The 25,008-nt window shown below is 31.4% G+C and overlaps 3 protein-coding genes across 4 annotated transcripts; 1 reads left to right on the top strand and 2 right to left on the bottom strand.

Annotated features, from left to right (window-relative positions):
- Window positions 1–5,186: 5,186 nt before the first annotated feature.
- LOC100785630 (protein disulfide isomerase-like 1-4) lies at window positions 5,187–9,164 on the bottom strand. Its single transcript, XM_003539661.5, has 12 exons — window positions 8,451–9,164; window positions 8,205–8,334; window positions 7,612–7,777; window positions 7,384–7,502; window positions 7,198–7,278; window positions 6,799–6,885; window positions 6,593–6,667; window positions 6,416–6,484; window positions 6,260–6,340; window positions 6,036–6,170; window positions 5,829–5,885; window positions 5,187–5,718 (listed from the first exon to the last, which is right to left on the bottom strand). The coding sequence occupies exons 1-12, from the start codon at window positions 9,017–9,019 to the stop codon at window positions 5,548–5,550; spliced, it is 1,740 nt and encodes a 579-aa protein (XP_003539709.1). The 5' UTR covers window positions 9,020–9,164; the 3' UTR covers window positions 5,187–5,547.
- Window positions 9,165–10,174: 1,010 nt separating this feature from the next.
- LOC100787578 (uncharacterized) lies at window positions 10,175–13,434 on the top strand. Of its 2 annotated transcripts, XM_003539665.5 has the most exons (4): window positions 10,181–10,409; window positions 10,508–10,609; window positions 12,219–12,331; window positions 13,005–13,434. In XM_003539665.5, exons 1-4 carry the CDS (start codon window positions 10,389–10,391, stop codon window positions 13,030–13,032), a joined length of 264 nt encoding a protein of 87 aa, XP_003539713.1. In that variant the 5' UTR covers window positions 10,181–10,388; the 3' UTR covers window positions 13,033–13,434. The 2 variants fall into 2 exon arrangements, with proteins under 2 accessions (XP_025980348.1, XP_003539713.1); XM_026124563.2 differs by lacking the exon at window positions 13,005–13,434 and having other exon boundaries at window positions 10,175–10,409; window positions 12,219–12,553.
- A 17-nt stretch (window positions 13,435–13,451) lies between these two features.
- On the bottom strand, window positions 13,452–14,473 carry LOC100785093 (uncharacterized). Its single transcript, XM_003539660.5, has one exon. The coding sequence runs from the start codon at window positions 14,098–14,100 to the stop codon at window positions 13,687–13,689; it is 414 nt and encodes a 137-aa protein (XP_003539708.1). The 5' UTR covers window positions 14,101–14,473; the 3' UTR covers window positions 13,452–13,686.
- Window positions 14,474–25,008: the final 10,535 nt, after the last annotated feature.

Below are 25,008 nucleotides of genomic sequence, written 5' to 3'. Positions count from 1 at the left end.
TAGGATTAGCTTCATCCATTTTTGTCTTAGTTAACAAGCCCCTAATGTATTTGGATTGTGTAAGTAAACGAGAGGCATTGGATTGGATTTCCTTTTAACCTCTATGCCCAGAAAATAATCAAGGTTACCTGAATCCTTGAGAGAGAACTCCAAATTCAGCTTTGAGACCAAGGATTTGATGAAATGGGATTGTTGCCAGTGACAACTCATCTACATACACCAACATCTAACCACAATGGATGAGTCCTTGTAGACAAAGAATGAGGGATCACATTTGCTAGATTGAAAATTGTAGGAGAGAATAATGCTCTTGAGATTTTCAAACCATGCCCTTAGGGCTTGCTTTAGACCACAGATAGCCTTGTTGAGCTTGCAAACTAGGTCCTTGTTAGAGTTCTCAAAACCAGCAGGTTGAGTCATATAGACTTCCTCCTCAAGGATGTCATTTAAATAGGCATTGTTGACATCTAATTGTTGTAGGTTCCAATGATTTGTCATAGCAAGAGTAAGGAGAATTTGAATAGTTATAGGTTTAATAACTGGGAAAAAAGGTTTCATTGTATTCATACCCCAACCTTTGATGGAAACGTTTGGCCATAAGTCTGACCTTATACTTATTGAAAGACCCATCAGGATTCTCCCTAACCCTAAAAACCCATTTATAGCCAATGGGAGTTCTAGAAGAGAGCAAATAAAAAAGGGTCCAAGTGCCATTCTTGATGAGAGCATCATATTTAGCTTGCATAGTTGCACACCAAGTGGGGTTGGAGAGGGTTGACTTGGTTGACTTTGGTTCAATATGTGTGAGAAGCAGAATAGGTTGATGTCTAGGCTTGACTATTCCAGCCTTAGCTCTAGTAGTCATAGGATTATCTTCTCTGAATAATAGAATAGGTGGGGTACTTCAGAACTAGAAGAGTTAACTGAAGAGGTGGTAGATGATTCAATGGAAGGGAAATAAGGTAATATAAGTGAAGCTAGTTTAGAAACATAATTAGGTGGCTTAATAGGTACAGAAACAAGTTCAAATGTTGCTAATTGAGTAGTGGAATGAGAAACAACAACCTTTGTAAGAAAAGATTGAGGTGATGCAATAGGATTAGTGGCTGAGTAAGAAGAAACAAAAGGAGTAATAATGGTGAGTTCATAAATTATTGGTGGATTGATATTTAGAACAACTAAACAATTAGTGAATGTAGATGGAAGGGGAAGTGAGGTAATTTCACTAGGGAATAAATGAGTATAGGGAAACTTATACTCATTGAAGATAACATCCTTGGAAATGTAGATTTTACCATCAACTGCAAGACATCTATAACCTTTGTGGGATATTGAATATCCCAAGAAGATTCTCTTAACCACCCCATTTTGATGATGGGTATGTGGGCAAATTAAGTGGTATACATTGCCTAAATTATCAAGATATTTAGTAAATGGGCGATATTCCCTTCCCTAATCATATCAAATAGCTTTAATAAGGAAGTTGAATTGAGTTTGCACCATAGTTTGAATCTGTTTGAAGATAGTTAAAGTCTCAAATTTGGCTTTCAAAAGATACATCCATGTGAAATTAGTGTGAACATCTACAGAATTAACATAATACTTGAAACCCTGATAAAAAACATTGGTCCCTACAAATCAATAAACACTAATTCAAAAGGATTAAAGTAAACAAAATTAAAAGGAGAGGAAGATAGTTTGCACGACTTGCCAATACAACATTAGAAACAAAAATCAAATTTTGTTTTATTGATAAAATAGATATTATAAAAATCAAGATTCAAACCTTGGACCACTTGGTTAAGGACACTAGTAGATGCACCTTATCTGTTGCGGGGGCAATTGCTCCCATCAGATTTTTTTTTATTTGTTAATGTATCTAAAAAAAAAATCCCCCCATAAAAATTATATATTGCCTAATTCTCATTATTGTTACAGTAAAACAAAAAAAAAAAAAAAAACACACCACACACTACATAAAGCACGTTGTTTCATGTAATATCTCAAAAATAATTCAATAATTATTTAGATAAAGATTGTCTAAATATATCTTTTAGTAAAGGAAAAGATAGATTAAATTATTTTAATATATTAGATTGTTATTTTTTTAAAGATATTAGTATAATAATATATTACATTGGATAAAGATAATAAAAATAAGATATGAAGAAAGATTAGTTAAACAGATCTTAAAAGATATAATTTCAAATTACGTACAACACTTATATAAGATAGACAATACTTTTTTCTAGAATCATACAAATAAACAGTCTCCCTTGACATTAGTGGGTTGCTTAAGGATTGAGAAAAATGAAGAAAGCGGAGAAATTCTATTCTATTGAGGCAAAGATAATGAAAAAGTCAAATTACTTACTTCAAGAGGTAAGTAAAACATGTACCTTTTCAAAACTTACATGATATAATTCTTTTAGGAGCAATTTTCTTTTATTGTGTTCTAGATATAAAGAAATCAAGATTAATGATATTTCTTTTAGAGAATAATTATAATTTGTTGAAGTTTAAGTACTTTATATTTCTTTTATTATGATATTATATATTGTAATACCTTGTGATATTTTATTTTTAATTTGTGAAAATATTAGAAATTATTTATTTCCCCCACTAAAAAATTTTTTTGGATATGTCACTGGTTAAGGAACATAAGCTGCTACCATTGTGTCGATAATTATTGGTAAAGTTTATTATCATTTAATTCTACTAATCATTTTAATTTTTTCTCTCTAAAATATCCTTTATTAGAGCTTGATATAAAAAATAGTTGAAGGATATTTTTTTAGAATGATATCATTAAATAGAGTGAAATAGTTAAAATTTACATATATTTAAGTCCATCAAACTTTTTTTCTTATAATTAAATCTAGATCCAACAACGGTTGATATAAATGATAAGGACTTGTGTAATTTAATAAAGTGGTTCAGGGTTTGAATCTTAGTTGATCATTGAGTATGACATAAATCATGTTGAGAGTGAAATACACACCTTATATATGCTCACAGTTCCCAATAAAAATTAATCGCTGCTTCCCACAAGATTATTTCATACCAATATCATGTTGAGGAAAAAAAAAATCTAGATAGAGTACTATTCTTTTTTTTTTTTTTTTATAATTTGGTAAGCTTAAGGGCAAAACGCCCAAGCTAAATACCTCTATAAAAAGGGACAGAGAGTGTCAACCAAAAGCATCAAATATACAAAATGAGGTATAAAATCAAAAACCTGATTGAAGTCCAAATACAAGGAAAGGCCATGCTTTGCAAAAGCATCCACACTTTGGTTTGCTTCCCTAAACCTACCATCGAAAGAAACAAATTCCCTTCCCCTAGCCAAGAGATTTATCTGCCTCACAATGGGATAACAGGGATGATTCGAACTACAGCCTTGGTTATTAAGTCTGACCGCAATGAGGGAGTCAGATTCGAGAATGATTTGTTGGAAGCCCCTCTGGCAAGACCATTGAAAATGCCAAGAAGCTCGGCTTGAGTAATGATCGAGCAAAAATCAAGTCTGGCGAAGAAGCCTACAATAAAACCACCGTCATCATTCCTTATCACACCTCCACCAACCTACTCTTAGGAACCACTGTCGCATCAATGTTAACTTTAATGAAATGTTCCTGGGGAGGACTCCAAGTCATGGAGTTATTTACTACCCTACTCATTCTCTTAACTCGGCCTTTGTAAGGAGTAACTTGTGTTAGTGATATACGAAAGCCAAGTTTGTTTTTAATCCTTTTAACAATTGTCACTTGTTGCCCAACTTATTTTTTTGCCATCTTAGTTGGATCTTTGTGAGTTTCTTTTTTTTTTTTTTTGAAAGATGTCATTACAAGGAGTTGTTCGTTAGCATTTTAGGAAAGTTAAGCTTGCTTTTGGTCATTTTTTAACTCGTTCTTTAGATTGATGAATTTCATTTGATCATAAATGAAAATCTTTAAGAAAAATGAGATTCTCGCATTCAAGGAATAGTTCCTTTTTGAGTTATTCCAATAATGCATTGTCTCATTGTCGGCATAGATCTTGGATGATTTATTGTATTGACCGAAGATAATTAAATAGTTATTATATTTTAAATAGAGAAATTTGACCTATATTTTAATGATTGGCAAGTTAAACGTGCCATTCAATCCAACCCAACCTGCTTCAGATTAGCAGATTGAACTGTAATCCAATCCATTCGTAGTTTGTATAGGGGCTGTTGCATGCTCCCCTCCCACTATTGGGCTTTGCTAGGTGCACAGGCATATTGCTTGTGCACCCAACATTAAAATAAAATTCTAAAAATACCCTTAAGTGTTTTTTATTTTTATGGATTATATAATTCGTATATCTCATATGGATTATGTAAGATCCCGTAATCTGTATGAGATTATGTGATCTGTAAGTGTTTTCTTTTAAATTTTTTTCAAAAATGTTTTCTTAATTTATTAATAAATTAATTTTTTAATAATAAATATTTTTTATTTATAAAAAATATACGACTTAAATAATTCATACAAGTTATATAAAAAATTAATTGTTACAAAATTTATTTTTAAATTTACATGCGTATTAAATATACATTAAAATTTTTAATGTTAATAACTTGAAAGTCACATGTTCAACATTTATAATATATGTAATTCATATGAGGCTTACGGATCAATTAATCCATATGAACCCAATCTGTAAGCCTTACAGATCAACTAATCCGTATGAGGCTTCCGGATTGGCTGATCCGTATCCCTTTTATGGAAGAGCAAAATGAAAAAAATCGTGAAATTGCTGGCCACTATTACTTACTGCATTTTCCATTGCATAATGGAAAGCCAGCCCATTCCAGAATGTAAATTGCATCTACAATGGGCTTCCCATAATGCAGGAAGTTTTACCCTTGTACTGGTTATGCATGTCCACCCATCAGGCCGAACTTGTTTGGACATCCCTAGCTTTTTAAAAAGACAACTACGTATAAAAAACAGAACAATCGGACAGTATCACCCTTGATTCAGGGGTGGGTGTCATTACGAATTTAGGAATTGAAAATTTCGGAGTGGTTGGTAATTGACCTGAGTTGAGTTTATGAAATGCCTTTTTGTCGGTAGTTTGTCAAATATTTAAAATAACTTTTGTACAAGCAAATAACAACACAACTCATATAATTTGCCTTGCATGCCAAACCCATTCTCTAATGAAAGTTCATTTTTTTATTTATTATTCAACAATTTTTATCAACTAAAGCTTAACCTAAGGGCAAAAATAACCAGTATTCTGACACCGAAAATAAAATTTCGAGCCATTTTTAAAATTAGTCTCCCCAAAATTCTGATACTCAAACATGTAAAAGTTGAAGAAACTAATACACAGGTTACCTTATTTTTCCACTACCCTTTACTTGGCTAGTTGTCTTTTGGCCAGGGTGAGGAAAAATATACGGCTTTCTCTCCCAATCATTGAGTCACTTTCTTTGCTATGCACATTTTCACTCCGTTATCAGCTGTCTGAATTTCTGAATCATATCTCTTTATCAATAGAAGTGTCCTTTAAGTCTCATAATTCATCCTTCACATCCGTGCTGCTGCTTTGGCTCTCCTTGACATAGGAACTCTCACTCCCGGTTTTAGCAGTTGAGGTTGGTTTCTGGAGCTGGAATGGGATTGATGCATGTTTCCTGAGGAACTTATAAAAGGCTTTCACTGTATGATCCACATCAACAGGAATCTGCATATACAATGAAACAGATACATATTAGATCATCTAGTGATACAGTGCATGCTAATCCAGGATAGCTGAATAGAAAAACTGTGCGCTGTCATTTAATAATCACGCACAGGGTCAGAACTCTTGTTGCCTGCTGGGAAGAAGAGAAGGGTGGGGAATCCATCAGACTGCAAAGTGGAGAACATAACTCGGTTAGTACTCAACATTCATGAAAATTCAAAACATACCAAGTGTTAGAGCAAATGCAAATTATTGATAATAGCAATAGCACAAACTATAGTATATTCTGTCAACATCTAGTTTAAATTTGGGTTTACCTTGGCCCTGGGATGCTCATTTGTTGTTCCGTCCATCTTGGCTATAACAATAGACTCAATGTTGCGAAGATGTTTAGCAAGCTTGTTGTATGTTGGTTCCAGGGCTTGGCAGTGACCGCACCAGGGTGCATAAATCTAATATTACAGCAACCATCGATTAGATTAACACAAACAAGCTGCACATGGAAATATATAACTTGGAAACTAACGGATTTGAATTGTACCTCAAGCAAAACATCCTTTGACTCATCCAAAACAATTTCATCAAAGTTATTCCCAACAACTATTTTCACATCACCGTCATTCTGTCATCAAGTTAGCAAATGTCAGACACGAAAAATCTGGCCAACAGAACATGGATGTACAACAAAATAACTTACACTTTCAGGAACTGGATCAGACTTGAGGAAAGGTTTTAGCTTTTCTTCAAGGAAATCATTCCCAAATGCCTGAGAAAAAAATAAAGAATACAAATTTTTAGCCACAATCTGTTCCAAGCCTTTCTAAAACATAGAAGAAAGCATTTATGCATGTTCCAAGAAGGAAGAGAAGAGTACCGTAATTGTGTCAACAGTCAGCTCCTCATCAAGCAAAAATTTTCTTCCATCATCGTTTCCTGTATATGCAAGTACCTATATTGGGAATTTCATCAGTTACCTAATTTACTTCCTATTTGGCTATTTTGAATCTAACAACTTAACATTAGAAGAATCTTGTGACTCAACCACTAAAATAAAATTAATAAAAAAGGGGAAATTATTACTTTGGGACCATTCCCAGTGATACCAAAATAATCTGCAACAGGCTTTCCTACATCTTCATTATCCAATTCCACATGAACAAAGATCAGCTGCAACAGATCAACGTACAGTAGAAATACATTATTGACCAAAACTAAATATTTTGGGGGGAAGGGTGGGTGAAAGAGTTATAATTATTAAAAGTAAGAAAAAGAAAACTAAAATTTATGATTTCTTAATTTTTAAATGATAAATGGGACTATTTTGAGAAAAATGTATGAATGAACAACAGAAAGAAAGATCAAATTTGAAATATCTGAAGATTCAGCACTCAGCATTAGCAATATATACAATTTGTCTAGACTATAGATAAAGAATGCAATGACAGTGTGTAAAATACTAGTATATGTAAGGAAATATACCTTCCCCTTGAATTTTTTTGCTGCTTCTTTAAATACTGGAACAAACTTCTCTGTATCATTTGAAGTCACAAACAGCAACAACTAAAAGTGAAATTTTAACATACAACAAGGTTAGAAGTCTGTCAAGATTCCATTCACAAGGAATATTTGTTCCTAGATTGACAATACAGAAATATAAGTAATTACCTGTTTCTTGATTTGACTTTCAAAGATTACCGGGGCACTTTCTCTTGTAAAAATTGTAACCAAAGGAAGCTTGTTGGAGGTTACAAAATCGGCTATTTCAGCTTTTACAAATTGGCCATCTGCAGAGATAGGGTGAAATATATCTAAGTTTCTGACTTAAAAAGAAAAAAAACAGAATGTCTACTTTTTTTTTCAAAGGGAAAGGAGGGAGAAGTAAAAGGAACAGACCAAAATGGTTCAATTTCTCTTCCTCTTTCTTGAGCAAGATCAAAGCAGGGCGTTTAACACTCGGATCAATATGGAAAAGCTTCGCCACATCAGCTACCACAGTTTGATAAAAATTGACATCATCCTCAAGCTTTGATGCTGCAGCTAGTTCGTCACTCTCCGTACCCTGCACATTATAACAGGGATAAGCATCAAACCTAACAACCAACAGCATCCTATCAAAAGCTCAGATCCTCTAAGTCTAATCTAGAGATCACCAATGATCAGCGGCAAACGGCCCTATATATTACACTGATTGATTAGGAATTGAAGCAGTGTATCACTGTATCTAATTTGTACACAAAACTTACCATAGTATAATCATGATAAACATAAGAGAAAACGGTCAATGCATTGGATTTACATTGTTGTCCAATTGCAAACAGCCACGTATAGTAAGTCTGTTGACTTTAACAACAATTACCTTAAAAGCCATACCTATCATGATTTTTTATTTAATCCATTTCCACTATAAGTGGATAGAAATTAAACTCTAAACATAAACACTTAATTACCAAACAAATCCAAGTAGCAAATAACATTTGAAAACTTACAACTAAAGAGTTAAGGAGGCCCAAAACAACTTTGCTTTCAGCTGTCAATATGCGTTCAGCATCATCCACCGTAGTTATGTTGGACACACCAGGCCCTATCTTCTTCTTAATCCATGTCACTATAGCGTCTCTGCATTGCAATGCAACAAAAAAAGTCAAACAGTCAACTCCAATTGAAAATTCAAAAAGCAATGACACTTAATTGAGAGTAAAATTCAAAGATCCAAAACATGCAGTGAGATTTACTTGGTTCTCTGGCCAGTGTAGGGCTTGTGGACCCCATCGACGAAGAAGAAGACGGTGGGGAAACCCTGAACGTCGTACTCGTTCGCCAGTTCGTTTTCGACGGTGGCGTCGACTTTGGCGAGAACGACGCCGTCGGGCTTGAGCTCGGTGGCGGCGGCGGCGTACTCCGGCGCGAGGGCCTGGCAGTGGCCGCACCAGGGGGCGTAGAACTCGACCATGATGAAGCGGTTGTTCTCGACGACGGTAGTGAAGTTGCGCTCCTTCAAAACGACGACGTCCTTGTCATCCACCTCGAACGCCTCCTCCGTCGAGTGGTCGAAGCCTGAGAAGTCGCCGAAGTCGCCGTCGTCGTCGCCGTCCTCGTCGAACCGGTCGGGATCTGGAAAATGGCCGTGGTGCGAAGTGGCGGCGGCGTCATCGGGTTCCTCGAGGAAGCTGAGATCTTCGTCGTCATCGTTGTTGTTGTCGTTTTGAGGGGGGATTTTATCGCAGAGAGTGAGGGAAAGGGAGGAGAAGAGAAGGAGAGTGGCGAGAGAGAGCGAAACGATGAGTCGTTTACGACTTAGCATTGTGATATGTGTGTAGATGGGAATTGGGATCAAGATCGATCGAAACGCCGGGAGAATGTAGCTGAAGTTGGAGTTAGGAGTTAGTATAGTGAGTAAATTAATTCACTAACATGAGTTGTCGGTCTTGACCAACATCTCTATCAACTGTCCTTGGACTAATACTATATTTGTATTGATTGAAAGAGATGCCATATAAAAAATAACGGAATCCATCTTTATTTTATTATTATGTAATAGAATAAAAAATTATCTCATCTCACTTCTTTTAAAATTAGAAAGAGCACAATAAATGTAATTAATAAAGCAAGATGAACTAGGCTTTCTATTTCTTATTTTACCAATTTAAATAATAAAATATAATATTGTTATATTTCATTTTTTTCAATCATTTCAAATATTATACTATTGTAACAAGTATAATATATAGCTATATGTCCAAATTAGCTCATAAGTTACTTTAAAGGCCATAAGTAAATCAAAGCATAAAAAAGGCTATAAGTTAATATACTTCAAAGGTTATAAGTTAGTTGTTTGATAAAAATTAAGAGTTTATAAGTTAGTATATTAAATCATATATAACATAAAGAAATACTAGTGAATAATGTGTATAAACTATTGTAAATTTTTTAATATTTGAATATCAATAAATTATTGGTTTAAGTATTATTGAATTCAATTTTTTTAAGTAAAATTTCAGATTTAAAACTTATAAATAAAAATATATTAGTTATTGAAAGAGAAAAATTCATTAAAAGTGATTATTCAAATCTTTAATGAATATTAGTTGTTAATAAACTTGTTAGATACTTCATATAAAAAATATAATAATAAAAAATATTCCTGAATGTGATTTTTGTGAAAAAAATGTAAACGATAAACCTTATTAATTGAATAATTGATAATTGATAAATAAGATAGAAAAATATATTAAATTTAATGGTATGATATAAAATATTTATATATCATTAAATTATAATTTATTATTAATATGACTTTTGAAGTACTTATCATAAAAAATATTAAATTTATTATATATGATAAATTATGATTCAACAATCCTATATCATTTTTTACACAGTGTATAATTTTTTTTCCTTTTATATGATAAAAAATTGATTGATACTTAAATGTATTATTAATTATTAATTACATGGTGTTCAAGTGCATGATTTGGGCGCACGGTGGTTTGGGCAGTCCAACAAACAGGCCCGAGTGGAGAAGCAAGTGGCGAATACGACGTCGTGGGGGTAGCGAAGCCTATTTCCGAAGCAAGATCGTGGACGTCGTTGGGGGGTCAGACAGCGCAATTGAAAGCTCAGAAGCATTGTTCCGATAAATCTTCGCAGGAAAACAAAACAAAAGGGAAAGGATGATTAGCATTCTGAGCCAGGTATGTATTCCTATCCTCTAACATAATCAATTTCGGGTTCTGTTTTTCGTTTCAATTCAAAAGTAAGAAATTTAGCGGTGGATTTGGGTTGGGAATAGGAACGGCTTCTGGGAGCTTCGTTGGGAGTGGTATTAACGGGGGTGGTTGTGTTTGAGCAACGCAGATACATCTACGCTTCTATTTCCGATTCCCAATCTCAGGTACCACGTGCCTTCTCTTCCTTCTTCTTCTTATTCCTCTCTGTATTCAAATTATCTGATTGCATAGATGGATTCACAGATAGGGCTGTTCAATTCGAACTAAACTGAACTGCGGCTAACAGTTCGTCCGAACTGAACTGAATTGTCAAACAGAGTTCAGGCCAACTGAACCGAACTATTTTAGAGGCGGTTCGAACCGTTCCGAACTCCTCCAAATTCTTCTGAACTGCTTCTTCGAACTATTCAGAACTGCTTTGAATTGTTTCGAATGTTTTTAAGGGTCATTTGTTTTGAACACGTATATGAGATGAAAACGTTTTTTTTAATTAATTTGTATTTTAAATACTCCAACATTAAAAATATTTATTACATTTAGAATACAAAAATATAATCAATGCTTTAAAAAAAATTACCACTTTTCCTAGGAATTGATATTAACATTTTCCTCTCCTAAAAAATAATATTTAGATTTGGTTTTTTTGTCAGATATTAACAATTAGTTGATCGAACTTATTGTGTAGTTTGGTGAATGCAAAAATACAAGTTTTGGTGCAGAGTTAAGCAACAAAAAAATGGATGGAAAAGGTGGCGAATTCAACCATTGATGGCTGTGCTACTTTATTAATTGATAAAATAAAGACATAAAAGGAATAAGGAAGTGGAATGAATTGAGCTATCACACGGACACAATTCGAGAGTGGATGTTGTCATGTGATTTAAGTTTTTTTAAGAAGCAGTTTTCATTTTGGTTCACAGTTCAGTTAACTGTTAATTTAGAAGCAGATCAGCTTTTATTGAAAAAAGTTCAGTCCAGTGTCGGTTCAGTTCAATTCAATTTTTTTTGCCCACCCCTATTAACAGATACTAGATAGACAAAAGTTGTTGTGTTGGGGAAGCAAAGTATACATCAATGTGTTTTAATCTGGGCTATAATGAATGTTTGTAATTCTAGTAAAATGTGCTTTTAGGAGAAAATTTGATTTATGTTTGCTACAATACTAGGCTTTTTTTCTTTTCTAAAATCATATTTATGGTATATAGGTGTGCATTTGGGGAGCTGGAACATTCCCTTGAAAGTGCACTTTGTCACTGAAACCACCTTGCTGCTACCATTTTTATGTAGTTGGCTATACTATCTCACTTCACTGTATGGAATGATTCAAAGTGAAAGATGGAATTGTACACAATGTTCATGTCTGTCTTTGTGCATGATGTGAAGTTTTCTGGAGAATAATTATATATGATGAGATATAAGATGCATATAACCTTTTTTTTTTTAATGAAGCCATGTATATATGCATCAGCATCATACTGTAGCATGGTTTGTTTTATTATGGTTGCCAAACTTACAATTTTATACTGGAAGTTGATAAATCCCAACTCACTTTTACACTCCCTTGCACAATAATTTGAACTTTAATGTGTTTTATTATTCTTATTTCTTATGCTTGGAAGAATTGCCATCTAATTCAAACTCCACATGCCCGAGTTACATTATATTTGGAATACTGGGCATTCAATCTACATGTATTGTCACCCTTGACTTAAAACATTTTATTTTGGTTTGACACTTTTAAAATCTAACCTTTCGGCTCTCATGCTCTACTAGGTTAAAGAACCTATATTTGGGAAGAAGTCGCGTTCTGAATTTTCACATTTATGGAACAAAACTGTGGATCAGACATTTGGACCTTTGATAAAGTCTCTCAGCTCACGTGGATGGTAGAAATTTTATGAGTGATTTTATTTTTAATACAATCTCTTGTAATTTTGATTTCAAAACATACAATACTTGGCCTTTTATTTTTTCCTTGACATTCTAAAGTGTTTGTTAAATGGTTGTGCTCATGGGCAGTGCTGACAATGTTTAAAGACCAATGTAATGTTTTCTGCAAAACTTTTGTGTTGCTTTAATATATGAATCAAGATACCTGATTTTTCTTCCTTGGAGCACTACTAATTTATGAATATGAGAATTTACTTACATTGTCTCTATGAGTTGGGGTTCTCTTAGCATGTTATAGTTGTCTGTTGTCAATAAAAGTGTAAATTGCACTTAATGATTCATACACTGATCGGCATTGTCTTGATGTGATTCTACTACCGCTTGGGAGTTTCCACAGTTCTCATGTTCAAGTTCTAAGATAGAATATCAATAGATCCTAAAGAATAATCCATTTCAATATTGTTTTGATTTTGGTTCAAATACTTCAAAATATAAATTACTTCATTTAGGATGTCAAATATTGAAATCTGACAATCTGGCTTTTTGTCTTTTGTATTTGTTTCCTTATAAAATTAATCGTAAATATAACTCTTCTTTATAAGTAGAAAATATATAGGGGCAAGAATTTGTGCAGAAGAATATTTATATTCCTATGTGCCTGACTTTCAGGTTCCAGCTATATAGTTTACGGTACTAGCTGATATTGGTGTGATTGATTAAAGGGATAAGATATGGCCGTAGGTTTAGTATCACAGACAAGAAGCCTCTCAAAACTCAGAAAGTGTTTGTGGAATTTGATTTTATTGCGTGTCTGCTTGTAATGGGTTCAGGATTCATGTTCATGGCTTATTGTATGTTGAGAAATGCTTCTAACACTTTTTGACGCACTCTTCTATTGAGTAATATTCATGTACGTCCCACCAAATATGTGGGTCAGATAATTTCAACCAGTCAACCAGTAAGAGTGTTTTTGAAAGAGTTAAGAGAGTGTGGTATTGGCACTCTTCTTGTATGTTTGATACCATCCAGGTTCTGTGATAGACCTGCTATTTTGTATCTGATGTTGCTTCACATTGAATTTATCTTATTATTTTCAGTAGTTAGTAAGAAATTGGAAACATGTGTGTATGATAATTGTGAAAACATCCAAATTTGATATCAATCTCTATCACAATGGTAGTTACATTGTTAACCATAAACAACGGGAGATGGAACTAGTGCTAAGAAATAAGAGAGTGAGATACATATATATATAGTTAAGGAAACGATTTTTTAGGAATTTGGGCAAAGTGAAAGAGTATTTATATGCTTTGTTCTAAGCTGAGATTTTGATGTGATTAAAGAAAGCACATCAAGCATGAGATTGAACACTGTTACTGGCTCGACTCATGTTGGCTTGGCGAGTGACTTTTACATAGTAGATTCCCATAGCTAAAAGCACAGCAAAAGCAACAGCAGTGATAATGCCAGCTACACCCCCACCTCCTATTTGTTTCCCACCTTTCTGCGTTGTTGAAGCTTTGTTTTCATATATTTGAGTGGCATCCACTTGAGCTGCTAGAGGCAGTGGTGAACATTTGGATGCAACACACGGGTCTTTGTTCTCAGGCTTTTGAGCATTGGGATGAAAGAAGTCATATGCTGCTGGTGGAAAAGCTACAGGGCTCTCGTAAACAAGCCCGTGAGGTGCCCTTTCTTGGCCTCTGGCAATAGAGAGAAGTGCTAAAGAAATGAGGAAGAGGAAGGACAAGCCAATGGGACTCATGGTTGTCTCTTTGGTTTTGCGTAAATGACTTGGAAGCAGAAAAGGAGGTAGCTTTTGGATAAAACTTGTAGGTGATTGCACTGGCTTTTATAAATGTGTTGAGGTTCTGAAGAAGTGGTTGTTCCTTGGACAGATGAGGAAGAGGGGACATAATTGTGGATTTTGCTTTCAACGGACCCCAACCCCAACGTTGAAGCCTTTGCAATTCCCAAATTGCCCGTGGTTATATGTTAATTAAGTACATCAATGGTTGCACAATGACACCCCTTTAAAGATTGTATTCATTGGTGCAGCAGTGGCATTACTGTCATAAAAGTTCTTATAACAACACAAGCTTATTGCTTTATTTTATTATCTTAGAGGTGACTCTAAGAAAAAATGATGCTTGTACTTGAGGAATAATGATGCTGATGCCTTTTTGGGGGAGTAGTAGGGAGGGTTAGCTCGCAAAAATTTTAAGTAGGGAAGGCTCATTAATTTCATCTCACAATAAGAAAAAAATCAACTTCAGCTAAGATTTCTAAGAAAATTATGTCACCAATGGATTGTCCTATAATCGAAAGTACTCACATAACCAAAAGGACCACACAGGCAATCGACAAAATAATGCTTATACTTGAGTAAGAACTAGAGTACTTATTTTTTTCATGGTTGTGCTCGAGTGTCTTACTCTAATGCATACAATACTTTGTAAGCAATAAGCAGGGACTAGTGGATAAAATCATGAAACATTAATTTCCATCCTTACACAATTAGAGCATTAATCATCCACCTTGAGAGACAGGGAGAAATCTGCATATGTGCATAGTATTAAAGCATCTGGGTATTTCAATATGATATTAGTATTTCAATCTGCCTCATTATTTAGTTTTTAGTACCCTTATTAAAAAAAATTCTAATGTAATTATAAATTCATTTAAATATTCAGATGAGATACCAATAAATGAGAATCATGTTTAAACAAATAATTAAGACTTTCTTATTTTTATAAAGCTACAAATATTTTGTGACTAACCAAAGCACATCTAATATGAAATGAAAGGTGTAATTGTTATGTTACATCTTATAAACTCACTCTCCCATCCATGGTCTGTCCACACGTGTTACTGTGTTAATAATCAATTCCTAGTTTAAAAAAAAGCTCGTGAGGAAGAGGCTTAATTAATAACCGTGCATATTATTATTAAGTAGTAAGTGAAAAGTTTTATGCTTTGCTTTCTCGCTAAGTGGAAAACTATAAGTAATTAAAGCATAAGGTTGGCTTAGCTTAGAGGGGCAGTAAAGGCCCTTGCTGGCCTGCCCCGTCACATTATTGCGAAGGCACAAAACGCATGCAAGAGCCTAATAGCAAATGCATTCTAGTCACACACACTAGATGTGCAAATCATAGTGATGTGAATTCAAAAATCATGTCACCTCCGTGCTTTCTCTCCTTTTGTATCACTCTGCTCTTCTATCTTATGTCTTGGACAGAAAGAGTGGATGGTTTTTGTGACTCTCTTAAATCCTTCACCTTGGCATGACAGTGCCAATATTAACTTTAGCAGTGAGACTAAATCTTTTTTTTTTTTTTTTTAATAAAATCACCTATAAGTCTCACCTATAATTTATATCTTTTGATTCATATAGTTTTAAAAAGAATATAGTAAATGTTTTCAACACACTTTTTTAGAGTTAAAGACCAACTTATCTCTTAAACTAAACAAAATATAAAAAAAATATTTGAGTTTCATTCAAGTTCTTAAAGTTAATCATTTTATTATTGTTTCGTTGTCTAAATATATGTTATTATCCTTGGACTAGGAACAAAAATAACAAAAATATCAATTTTGAAGACTTAAATGAAATCCTAAAAATGATTTAAAATTTATTTGAATTTTCTTTCGTTTCAACCATAAAATTATTCATTTACTTTTTTAAATCATTAAGTATATTTTATTTATATCTTGTTTAATGAGTATGAACTTGCTCTCTTTTTGGATACAACAATGTAATCAATTAACAAAAAATTAGTAATCTCTAAAGATAAATATATTTTTTAAAATAATATTTTAGAGATTTGAAATTAAAAATCGAATTACTTCCTAGTAGTTAAAGCATCAAAGTGTCATGTAACACATAATATGTGAGAGACGAAGCATCTTTGACCTTGTTTGTCTTACGAATTACAAAAAAAGTTTGACGGATAAAGATAGTTTCATTCTTGTTATAAGCTTTAAGAAATAATTTTTGGATTATTATATAACTATCCTTAATTTTTTATTTTCCAGAATTTCCCATTTATAAAACTAGATAGATTCCCACTAAGGTTGTAATTTTAATTTTTATCTTATTTTCATACATCTTTGCCTCCACTAATAGAGAAAAATGATATTCAAGTGAGAAAAAAGGAAATTATTTTTTTAAACACCAGTAATTTTATTTTTAATTTTTTGTTTAACTTATTTTGAATTTTAAAAATATTCATATAAATATTAAAATGTAACTAATTTTTTTAAAATATATTCAAAAATATTATTCCTAAAATATGATTAATGAAAACAAACCACCTTCATTGGGAATTATAAAAATATCTTTCCTAAATATATCAGCAAAGATTTAGTGCATCCATTCTTCTAGAAATATAACAATAATAATATAATAAGTAGATGTAAAAGAAGATAGGAGTGATTAAAATAGCAAATGACGGAGGATGGCATGTATGTTGTTGCCACTAGTTTGTGCTTGGTACACATTATATATTTTTATTTTTATATTTGAAAATAAGATGCTTAACAAAATAATTGTCATCAAAATAATCACATTACAATGAGTAATCACATGATTTGTGCATAGTACACTTTACATGTGAAAATAAGAAGGATCTCTCTTGTCTTAAGATGCGTATTGATCTAACATAACAAATAATAATTATCAAAGAAATTATTCTTAACTTATACTCTTTGTTTACATTAATTATATGCAAAAAATATAATAATATTTCACTAAAATATTTAGTTGATTAAATTAAATTCTTTAATTTAATTATCAAATAAATTATTTTTTTTGCAAAGATTAAATCACTTGTTTGTATGTGTGACTTATAGATTCAATACTAAACTGGTAGTAAATTAATCATAGTTAATCTAGTAATTATGATAAGCGTCTAATAACAGTCCTTAATCTAAATTTTTTTACCTTCAAGAACTAATAAAAGAATAATATTAAGGTATAGTATAGCATTATCGATGAATGACTTAAGAAACCTTTTTTTCTTTCATTCAATGGTGGGACCAAGATCTTAAGTTTACCATAGAGTTAAAACTAGTTAGTTGATGGATTCCTTCTCTTAATTAATCATTAATACAAGTGTTTAATCTTTTTCACATATTTATCACACAGTAATACTCATACATAATCAAGCATTACAGTGATAAATAAACATGGACAAAAAACAAGATTGTTATCAATACGAATCTACTAGGTCTAGGAGAGAAGTTTTTGTTAAGAAGAATGACATGAATTGGGACCAAAGGTGATTGGTAAAGCAACAGTACAAGGATTTTAAAAGAAGATTTTATCAGGAATATTAGTCATACTCCGATTTTTTTTTTTCCTAAATACACATTCTTTGTTTTATTTCTTTTTCAATCTACACTACACTGTAATTTAATTTCCAATATATACTATTTGAGACTTTCTCTCTCCTTTTTGTTTTTTTTTAATTTAAAATATTATAAAATATAAATATTATATTATATAATTTTTAATTGGTTTTAAAATTACTTATTTATTAAATTAAATTTTATAATTTTGTTTTTTTTATTTTTTTAAAGAAAAAATATATAGATAAAGAAAAATAAAAAATTGGATAAAATTAGAGTACAATTTTTTAGTTACTTTGTATGTACTTTTGTAGTTAAATTTATGTGTTGTTGATATTTTTTTTGTTATGTTTGTTAATTAAAAAAATAAGAAAATTAATTAGTATTATTAAAATAGACTAAAAAACAGTAAAAAAAATAATTGATACATCTATCTTATATAATAGACATAAAGTTTCAAAGAGTAGTAACTGTTATATTGAAAATATTTTTAAAAATATTTATTGAAAATATCTTTAAATAAAAATATATTGAAAATATCTTTAAAAATATTTATTTAGTAGTTATTTTTTGTTTAAGTGATAAGAATTGATATTTTTATTATTTATGACTTGGAGATATGAAAAGAAAAGATTAAAGTATACAAAAGATACTCATAATCACTTTTTATAATAAAATATATTGAAAATATATTTAAAGATATTTAATGAGCAATTATTTTTTGCTGTCACCCAAATATCAATGTGGCAAGAATATGAATGAGATCAGTGCGGTCATCCATGGAGAAAGAGGACGACAAACGCATTCCTAATGAGATGGGACTAAGAAGAAAATGAACTGAAAAGTAGAGAAAAAAATATGAAATTTTCCGGTAAATGATCGTAAAATTTTTCCTTTAGCCAAGTGTAATTGTTTAAACATTTTATTAATAATGTAATATGATGTTCTTCTATAAATAAGTTGTTAAACAAAAAGTCTCTTCGTTTTTTAATTAAATCTAATGACATAAACAAACTAATTATATTTAGTAATATAATTATATTAAAAATAATTATATTAGAAAATTCAGATTTAAATAAAAATATCCACTTAAAAAATATGTTAAGTAAATTAAATAATAAAATAAAAATAATATAATATAATATTTATATTTTATAATATTTTTAATTAAAAAAAACAAAAAGGAGAGAAAAAGTCTCAAATAATGTATATTGTGAATTAAATTGCAAAGTAGTATAGATTGAAAAAAAAAAAAAGAGAGAATATGTATTTACGAAAAAAAATCTCATACTCCACTCAAGATAGATAAGTTTGCATGAAAGATACTTTGGTCTTGTACCAACAATTTTTGTAAGAAAAAAATTAAGGTGAAAATTTAAATACACATTTGTTAGAATTAGAAATGAGAATAGTAATTATTTATCTCTAATTTCAGACGGATGCATTGAAGATGGAACAATTCCATTGGTAGACATCATATAGTTTTTTTTCTTCAATTGTTAGAGACAAATATTTTTCTCTAACTAGAGATAGATTATAATTTTCATCTTTGAATATTTAAAAGCACAACTTTTATTGTCGAAATTCCTTCTCTAAATCAATTATAGAAAGAAAAAACTTACAAAAGATGGAAATAAATCAGTGACAGAAGCAACGGAAAAAGGAAATAATAGATAGAAATAGGTTCATTTCGGTTTTGTGCTGACACAATTACTCCAAAGCTGCGTTACAAGTGTTCTGGTCCATGTTCTCATCTCAATGGTCCAATCATCCTAATAAGAATAGGCCCAAATTCACAATTTTTAAAACCAAATCATAAAATGACCTTTATTTTTCGGAAGTTGTTAGGGCAGGTTTGTAATTTGCAAGCCATTGATATTATCACTTGGGGGTCAAAAAAATTATATAATAAAATTATGATTTCTTGCTTACTTGGGAGATAAAAAAATTATATAACAAAAATATGACTTCATTTTATAATTGTATAATGAAATCATGTTTATATTGTAATTTGTTTTTTCACCTCCCATATAAGTGATGGAATCACAATTTTATTGTACTCATGTCAAAATGACATTTTTGGAATATTGTTAAAAGACACATATGGATAGTGTCAATAAAAAAAGTGATAGTGCCAATAGCAACTCCCTAATTTGCATAGTTTGTGTTTTTTTTTGGTTTTGTGTCGTTTTTTTTTTCCACTACGGCAGAAAAAAAAATGGCCTTGATGAGTTACCTGAGAAATAGCACAACACAGTATTCCCGCCCACATGCAATTACTGCACCACATCATTTTGCCCTAAATGTCCATGCACACATAAGTACTATATATTATGAGAAGAAAAGCTGGTTAATTATGTGTGAAGGGTTTGGTGAGGGAAAGTAACACAAGCCGGTATCCAATGCCTCTTCTCTTCCCTTTCAAGATCAGATTAAATAGTAGTGTATGGACCACGTACCCTAGTGGAACTTTTTGACTTCAATCCAACTATGATAGTGTGACCTTTTGCATCAATTTCCCTCTAATATGTAATTGTTGGTTTTAATTTGAGGAAAAAGCGTAAGAGAGAGAAAAAATAATAGAGAAAAAATGTTAATTTTATTTGGAACAATTGATAAGAAAAAATAATAGAGAAAAATGTTAATTTTATTTGGAACAACTGATAAGAGATTTTTTTTATTGAATAAGTCTCATTTAAATATATTTAAATAATTGAATAAAAGATCATGTTCCATTATTTTAGAAATTATTATTGTCTACTGATAATTCAAAAATAAAATAAGGAACTAATTTAAAATTTAAAATTGACTTATTCACTAACAACACAATAACTAATTCAAATTAAAAATCAAAAGTGTCTTGATAATGTCTTGATAATATCTAAGGCACGTTCAACAACACTCCTCCTTACCTTAAAAACTATTGCTTCCTTCACATGTGAATGAGCCTTGACATTTTCATTTTTTAGGTTCTTAGTTAGGGACTTTAAACACTTCTCATTCTACTCAATTCTTTTATCTTTTTCCCTCAAGTGTATCTTGTTGTTTGCATGCTCTTGTGCAGTAGCCGCAAATTTTTCTTTAGTTGAACTAATTTGGGACTTAAGGCCTGCTATTATAGAATTTGCTTGTTTTTCTTCAACTTTCTACCTTTTGTGAGACAATTCAGTGATATTATCTTTTATTGAAAAAAAAATTTGTTCATCCTTTAATGGATTTAATGTAAAGCTTTTTCCTCTCATTTTTACTTTGGAAATATCCTTGTCTTCTGCATCTTTAATTAAACAAATTTTGTTTTCGAACAAGACTTTATAACCTTTTTCAACTAGTTGTCCAATACTCAACAAATTCTTATCAATTTGAAGAACATACAACACATTAGAAATGAGTTTTGTACCTCTGTTGATTGAAATCACTACAATTCCCTTTCCATTCATAGTGATGAACTTGTCATCTCTAACTCAAACCTTTAATGTGCTTATATTGCTCAGTTCCTTGAATAAATCCTTGTTGTTTGTTATGTGGTTAGTACAACCATTGTCAATAAGCCAATTTTGACTTGATTCAATACTAGAGAAACATGTAGCAGCAAACATGTACTCCTCCTTCGGATTAGAAGCCTTTGCAACCTCATTGTGTGGTTGATTCCTATTTTTGCAAGTAACAACTTCATGCCCATTTGATTACACTCACTGCACTTAGTATCAAGTCTTTTCCAACATCTGAATGGAGATGCCAATTTGTTGGCAAGGTTGATAAGATTTCTTCCAATTTTCTTTTGCATTGGTTGATGTTGAACTTGATCCCGTTCCATCAAAGTTTTTATTTTTCTTGTATTTGGTTGCATTTTAGTGCTTGGTTGGTAAAGCTCCTTCAACTGTTGATTTTTTCCTAATCAATCTTCTTTGATCTTGGGTTTGCAAGACATGTATCACCGTTGTCAAAGAGATGTTGGACAAATTCTTTGTAATCTCCATAGTGGTTATTGATGCTTCATATCTCTTAGGCATTATAACCAAAAAAATTTCAACAATTTTGGAATATGCAAATGTAATGCCTAACAATCTAACCTTGTTAACAATGCCAATCAATCTGTTCGAGTACTCTTTAATTGTCTCAGATTCCTTCATCTTTTGCACCTCAAATTCTCTCATGAGGTTTAATACTTACATGTCACGAACGTGTTCATCCCTTTCATACTTTTCCTTTAAATAATTCCAATTTTTTTAGGTGAATTGAGAGTCATGATCTTGGTGAAGATCATCTAAAAACCCCCAGTAAATAGGCATGTCTTTGCCTTCACCTTCTTGGTTTTTTTTCTCCTTGTGATGCTTTAATTGAGCCATGGTGGGATTTTCAAGCAGCATAGACACTTCATAATCCTCTTCTCGACAACATCCCAGTAATCAAAAGATTTCATGTAGGACTTTATTTTCACATTTCAAAGGTCATAACTCTTCCCATCGAAGACAAGATGAACAATTTGTGAGAAATTAGATTCAATATTCACTTCATAGGTCTTTCAAGAAGAGAGATTTAGATACAAATTGTTGATTTTAATTTGAAAAAAAATATAGGAGAGAAGAACTAATAATAGAGAAGAACTTGAATTTTTTTTTAAATAACTTACACATTTTTTTATTAAATAAGTCTCATATTTAAATACTTTTTAAATAACTAAATAAAAGATTGTATTCTATTATTTTAGAAATTGCTAATGTCTATTGACTTATTCACTAAGAACACAATAACTAATTCAAATTAAAATTTAAAACTGTCTTCACATTATGTAATTAAGGCACGTTCAACAAAAGTAATGTTTGTTTCTTCATGGGGATAATTGGTGAAAATTAATTTGTGAGTCAGGAATCAGGATGGGCAGGATCGAACTTGGTTTTATTGTTTGTAATAGAAATACGTACTTGGCACCGCGCGCTGGTGCGGATGAAGAAATTTCTTTGATGATAAAAACAAATGAAAATGGACCACGTACCCTAGAATGGTAATAAAATGGCATTACATACCCATTTCATCCCAGACAACAAATAACACACTCATTATTTCTCATGCAAAAAACAAATAAAATATCACACGATTACAGCTAGCATTTCTCAGTTCTCACACAGCATCATTTCATTCAATTTTCATCTTCTCTCTGATTCTACACACACTGACACTGGTACATATCGCACATCCTCCTCACCATAAATACACCTACCCATGCATGCATTCTGATTATTAACCCTAAAACAATTCTCTCCCTCAATAAACCTAGCTAGCCGCATTAACAGCACACGTGGATTTTTTTTCTCTGACTAACCTCTCATAAACCAAGCTAACACTGATCGAGAACACACCTCACACACAAATTTCAGCTTGCCTCACTCTTTTTTTTTTGCTCTGAATGTTGGTTCTCTCACTAAATAATCATCCATGAACCCTCCCTCCCAGCTCCCTCCATTTTACTGCTCATTTTTCATCAACTAGTTTGTTGGTTAGCAAAACAAATGCCTATACACACACACACACACACACACATATGAGGCACTCTAAACATTCGTTATTCTTCATCTCCAAATTAAACACCACCTATAAGCTTTAAGAATTTTCAGTTATTGGAGATCCACGAGCATATGAGGCACTCTAAGAATTTTCATCTCCAGCGTGGTTTTAACTTGATTAAGAAAAAAAAGTCTCGACCGAGATTGAGATGCTCTTATTAAACATATTCGGAGCATATTATCAAAAGCTTAATAATAACCACTATAACTTTAAAGAACTAATTAATAGAAAAGTATTGGTAAAAAAAGTTAATATAAAATTACTTAATTTAAATATTTTTTTATAAATATGTGCCAATTAACATATGATAAAAAGATCCTAAAAAAATACGATATAAAGAAGTCAGAAATATAATTTTTTTTATTAAAAAATACAAAAGTCACTTAATCATTAACTTATTAGTAATTAACTAGCATGATTATCGATCTGTGGAACACACAAGTTAGGTAAAGAATAATAAAGGCATTTTTATTAAAAAAATATGTAAAATAAATATAAATATATATTAAAATCATTTGGTAGCAAAAAACCAAAAGTAAAAATAAACGAATGAATTAATAATTTTTCCCTTAATTAAATGTAAATTAGTTAGGTAAAAAAATGTAAAGTTTCATGAAATAACAATTTTTTATAAGCAAAGGAAATCTCATTAATGAAAGAATTAAAAAGCTGAATGGCAACATATGAAATGCTGCTGACCTGCTGTCCAGCATAAGACATACAAAGAATCTATAGTTTTGGACAATGAAAGCATAATGCCCCTACCAACTAAAAGACACATACAGTATCTCAGTTTTAATATCCTGACATACCACAAATATATTATAAAAACATGAGACATACACATCTGATGCCTTCCTAAGCATAGAGAAAAAGAACATATATGCCTTCCTCCCTGTTACATGACACACTGGCAGCAAATAACCAAAGTTTGATGTGACAAAATGAGAAAATGATAAGAAATATGCTCCCTGTATGTATATACCACCTCAGCAACAGAATCCATCTTGATGGTTTTCATATATATCCACCTGCATCTATATATATATATATATATATATATATATATATATATATATATATATATATATATATCATCTAATAAATAGACTACATCACTACACTAGGCACATGAGGAGATACAATCTATTGGACAAGTGCACCAGTCTGAAAAGTATCACAAGTTCCCCTTAATTACAACGTGCCATAAACCATGCATGACCAAGATCTTATGTTAGCTAATATAATAACTAACTTTTTATTTTCTATTATTTGGTAATTACTGACTTTAAATACCTTGTACCATTGTTGGTCAAATAGGGAATAAGACTCCATCGAGCGCCAAAAGTTTCTATGGCTTTTTCATTCTCGTGTGATATTCTCTTGTCTATTTCTTTTCAATTCATTCGGTGTTAACACCCTATCTTAAAAAATTTTTAAGTTTTACATTGGTTAAAAATAAAGTTAACATAAAATATATAAGTGAAAAATAATTCATATCCCTTAAACTAACTTTTAAAATTGAATTAGACTTAAATTATATCAGAATATATTCAAGATTAATCTAAATTAAAGAATCACTCATCATTTTATTTCCAAGTCCCATATTCAAGATTAATAAAAAAAAAAGGAAATCACCCACTATTATTTATCCACCAAGCCTAAAAAAATACTGATATACAATAAGATTCTAAGACCCTAACGAATTAAAAAGAAATCAATGGGTTGTTTCATGAAATAGGTATATATCGAAGGAGATTGT

Source organism: Glycine max, chromosome 12 (genome assembly GCF_000004515.6).
Source record: "Glycine max cultivar Williams 82 chromosome 12, Glycine_max_v4.0, whole genome shotgun sequence".
Taxonomy (NCBI): Eukaryota; Viridiplantae; Streptophyta; class Magnoliopsida; order Fabales; family Fabaceae; genus Glycine; species Glycine max.
This window is presented reverse-complemented; position numbering and strand designations above follow the sequence as displayed.